The 5,616-nt window shown below is 18.1% G+C and overlaps 1 protein-coding gene across 1 annotated transcript; it reads left to right on the forward strand.

Annotated features, from left to right (window-relative positions):
- Nucleotides 1-1,738: 1,738 nt before the first annotated feature.
- Nucleotides 1,739-4,498, forward strand: PRSY57_1136900 (protein phosphatase 2C; the record flags this gene model as incomplete). Its single annotated transcript, XM_012908331.2, has 1 exon — nt 1,739-4,498. The coding sequence occupies one exon, from the start codon at nt 1,739-1,741 to the stop codon at nt 4,496-4,498; it is 2,760 nt and encodes a 919-aa protein (XP_012763785.2).
- Nucleotides 4,499-5,616: the final 1,118 nt, after the last annotated feature.

Here is a 5,616-nt window from a genome sequence, read left to right on the forward strand (position 1 = left end):
AAAAAAAAAAAAAAAAAAAAAAAAAAAAAAAAAAAAAGAAAGGAATGGAAAATTCATTATTTAAAAAAAAAAGAAAAAAATTATTAAATACATACAAAATTGTGCAAAAAATATTATTAAAAAGAAATAAATATATTTAAATATATAATACCTAATACATATAAATATAATAAAATAAACCTTACAAAAAGAAAAAGGAAGTATAAATAAATTTGAAGTGTAATTTTATTTATATATATATATATTATAATATATTATTTATAATATATTTTTGTTGCGTAATGCATATATTTTAAAAATAACACATAAATAAAAATATATTATTATATTTTTATATATACATAACATATATTATTATATATATAATATATTTTTTGTATATAATTAATTTATATTATAAAATATAATATTTTTATTTATGTTTATATTTATATTTTGATTATTATTTGTTATTTATATATATATTTTTTTTTATTATTTTATTATTTTTTTTTTTATTTTATTATTTATTTTATTTTATTTTTTTTTATTTTTTATTTTTGTTTTTAAGCATTAAAAATATCATGAATATTTCACATAATTAAAAAAAAAGAAAAAAAAAAAAAATACATTTTAATAAAAATACTATGTATATTTTAATTATTCCAATATTTTTATATATTTTTCCTATTAATATATAAATATATAATTTTATAATAATATTTTTTTATATATTTATATGTATACCATCAAATTTATATTATATATAAATAAATAAATTATATAACATTTTTTTTTTTTCTCATTACATATATATAAATATTAATATATTAATATTTGTAATTATTTTTTTATTTGAGCTTCGAACCTTTCATTCCTTTTTTTTACTTTTTTTTTTTTTTTTTTTTTTTTTTCTATCCAAAAGTTAATATATATATAATATTATATATACAATATATATATATATATATACAATTTATTTAAATGAATATAATAATAATTTTCTATAAATAATATATTATTTTTTTTTTTTTTTTCAAAATATATAAATATATTTTATATATATATTATACAAAGAAAAGAAAAAAAGATTATTCATTAAATTATTTAATTTTTTCAGAGAATAAAAAATAAATGTTACATAAATAAAGATTTAAAGGTAATTAAGAAGTAAGAAAGAAAAAAAAAATAATATAAAAATGATAATGTAATAATATGATATAAAATAAGATAATAAGAATATATTTATATATATATATATATATATAGTTTATATAACAAAAGTTTTCAAACGAAACTATAATTTAAACTAATATTATGCATATATAAGTTATGAGTGATATATATATATGTAAAGAGTATTTTAAAATAAATAATGTTTTTTTTTTTTTTTTTTTATTATTATTATTATTATTATTATTATTACTGTACATATTTTTATGTATATAAATAAATAGTGCATTATTAAAAATAATGTATTCATTATAAAAAATGTTAAAGTATATTGGTTGTAAATATAGATTAAATATTCATAGCTACTAATATGTTGTTATATTTGAAATTTTTTTTTTTATTATCTAAATATAAATATATTTCTTAATGTATATTATTCATTAAAATTGTATACTATTTTATGATATTCTTGTATATGCATATATACATTATTGTATAATTTTTGTATAATATATATATATATATATATATTTATTTATTTATTAATTTTTAATTATTTTATTTTATTATTTTTTTTTTTTTGAAGATGGGTGCATATTTATCATCACCAAAAACAAATAAGGAATCTTTAGATGGAGGTAATTTAGAATTAGATCCTAGTAGGTATGGTTTATCGTGCATGCAAGGATGGAGAAAGAATATGGAAGATGCACATATATGTTATAATAATTTAAAGTTCAATGAAATTGAAGAAGATGTTTCTATATATGGTGTTTTTGATGGACATGGTGGTCCAAATGTGTCTAAATGGATATCTTATAATTTCCGTCGCATATTTATAAGATGTTTAAAAGAAGCTAATGAAGAAATGATAAAAAAGAATATGAAAAGATCTGAAAATTATAAATTAAAATTAATAAAATTAACTCTTGAAAAAACATTTTTAAAATTAGATGAAGAAATGTTATTATCAGAAAATCAGGAGAAATTAAAGAAATATAGTGTACCTACACAAGAAAATGAAGAAGAATCTGATACAAGAGAGAATTATATATACTCTATATTAAATGATATAATATCTAAAAATATTAGTATTAAAGCTATAGAAAAAGATGGAAAGAGGTGTTTACAAGTTGTTTATAACAAGGATGGTAGTCCAGTAGAAGAAGGAAATACTGATGGTAGTGGTACATCATCTTTAAATCAAGAACAACAAGAACATAATCAGTTATATGAAGATGGTAATGATAACAATAATAGTAATAATAATAATAATAATAATAATATATCTCCTAATTTGTATGGTACTAATGGAGAGAATATTTTAAGAAGCGATGAAAATTATGATTCATCTAATTTAAATTTAGGTGATAATCAAGATAGGAAGAATTATGATGATATTGAAAATTTAGGTGATAATAATAATAGTAGTAATGATATGCTTAAAAAAGATGATGCATCATCAGATATTTTAACTGCAACTACTTCGACAAATGATATGAAAGATGAAGACAAGAAAAATAATTATCTTGTTGAAAAAAATGAACATATGAAAAAGGAAAATAATAATTGTGAAGAAAATAGTGAGCAAAATAAGCAAGTAAATGGTATGTCATCTTATAATAAGGCATTAATAGAGGGAGCAATGGGTGAATCAATTGATGAGAAAGGATTATTAAATTTAAATGATATAAAAACAAATAATATATTAATAGATAACAATAATGATAACAACAACAACAACAATAATAATAATAATAGTAGTAGTAACGATCCTTCAATGTTTAGTACTGCTTATGCACATCATTGTAATAATAATGAAGGGACTGTAAGTGATTATCTTAATAATGAAGAAAATAACGAAACAAATAATATTAAAAGGTTGAAGAAAGATATATGTAATGATGAGAAAGGAAACACACAGAATGATATAAAAGAGGAGGACAAAATGAGAAATATGGAAACATATATGAATGAACCAATTGATGGTGTAAAATCTGAATTAACTTATGATAATTTAAAATCTATGGAAGAACAAGAAAAGAATGGAGAAATTGAACAAGGAATAAATAATATGATAGATCATTTTCAAAGTAATAATTTATTAAATAATGAAAATACAAATGGAAATATAAATTCTTATACAAATGATGATATTCATAATAATGGTTCATTACAAGGATATGAACAAGACGGAATTATACAAAATAGGAATAATGGAGATGAAGTAAATAATGCAGATATAGAAAGATTAGCATATGATGAAGCCTCAGCTAATGTTATTGATAATAATATAAATAATGATATACATGAAGAAGATGAAGATGATGATCATAATAATAATGATGAAGAAACAGGAGAAGATGATTGTAATGGTGTTTATTCTTCCGAAGAATTAAGATTATTTGAAAATTATTATTCAAATGATTATGAAGATAATATAGCATATAGTTGTGGATCAACTGCATTAGTAGCTGTTATATTAAAAGGATATTTAATTGTAGCTAATGCTGGAGATTCTAGAGCTATTGTATGTTTCAACGGAAATTCTTTAGGTATGTCTACTGATCATAAACCACATTTACAAACAGAAGAAGCTCGTATTAAAAAGGCGGGTGGATATATAGCTAATGGTAGGGTTGATGGAAATTTAAATTTGACTAGAGCTATTGGAGATTTACATTATAAAAGAGATCCATTTTTACCACAGAAAGATCAAAAAATATCAGCCTTCCCAGAAATCACATGTGTTACTTTAACACCAGAAGATGAATTTTTGTTTCTTGCATGTGATGGTATATGGGATTGTAAAGATGGTCAAGATGTTGTCGGTTTTGTAAAAACTAGACTTGAAAAATTTGAGGAAATTCCAGATGATCCAAATAATTCTTTGGATAATACAGAAAATAGTGAACATATGAAAACTAATAATAATTCAGATCAAAATGAAAAATTAAAAAGTGAAGATCAAAATAATATGAATAATGAACAAGAAAATATTTTAAATATATCAAATAATGATTTCCAAAAAAATGAAAATTTATTAAACGAAAACAATATGGATAATATAAACATGCAGGAAAAAAGTGAGACGGAAGAAGATTTAGATTTAGAAAGAGATGAAGATAAATATGATGCTCCACCTGTTATTGAAAGAAAGAAATATGAAAAGTTTAATAAATTATCACAAATTTGTGAAGAATTATGTGACGAATGTTTATCTAATAATTATAAAGAAAATGATGGTATAGGTTGTGATAATATGACATGTTTGATAGTTCAGTATAATCCTGAATATAAAATACACACAGAAAAGAAATTTCTTAATATCGACGATATTGAATAAAGTATAGTCTTATATATATATATATATATATATATAATATAATATAATATAAATCATTAATAAAATGAAACATTTATGCATATAATACAGATGTATCTAATAATTTGTATTATTTATTATAACATATATTTTCCTTTTTATTATTGTATTTATGTATATAAATGATTATATATTTATTTTGTAAAGAAAAATATAGAAGAAAATAAAAAGAAATAAATAATTATTCATATATATTATATATTAATATATATGAATTTATTGAATATATATTGGATTTTTTTTTTTTTTTTTTTTTCTTTATTAGCACACATAATATTATATATGTGTTAATGTAAATATTATTTAATAAAAAAAAGAACACCTTTTTTCTTAAGCACGCATCATATGAATGAATTGCTTGTATATATACATATATAGATGAATAAATAGAGAAATAAATAAATATATATTTTTATTTTTATTTATTCTTCTTTTTCATTTCATTTCATTTCTTTTCTTCTTTTTTTTTTTTTTTCATGTCATAATTTATGGTGTTTTTATAAGTTCTCATACTTATTTAAAAAAATTATTGCATTATATATACATATAAAAATAAAAAATAAAAATAAAAATAAAAAATAAAAATAAAAATAAAAATAAAAATAAAAAATGAGAGATATATGTATTTCGTATAAATACAATATCACTATATAAATCTTTTCTCAAACATTTTATTAATAATAAATATTTTATATATTTAGCCTTTTAATTTTCAATTATATATGTAGATATAAAACTTTTGAGTATTACAAATTTTCGTTTTAGTTTTATATTTAAAGACATATTTTATAAACAGAATATAAACATAAACATAAATATAAATATAAATATAAATATAAATATAAATATAAATATAAATATAAATATATATATATATATACATATATGATTATATATATACATTTTACTAATATGAAGTATTGCTTTTTATGTATATCCTAAATTGAAAGCAATAAAGATGTTTTACTTCTGATAGTATATTACATATTTAATATTTTTTTTTTTTTGCATTTGATTTTATTTTATTTTTTGAATAAAATTTGTAGTGAGAATTAATAAGAAGATAAAAGATATATTGG

Source organism: Plasmodium reichenowi, chromosome 11, assembly GCF_001601855.1.
Source record: "Plasmodium reichenowi strain SY57 chromosome 11, whole genome shotgun sequence".
Classification (NCBI taxonomy): Eukaryota; Apicomplexa; class Aconoidasida; order Haemosporida; family Plasmodiidae; genus Plasmodium; species Plasmodium reichenowi.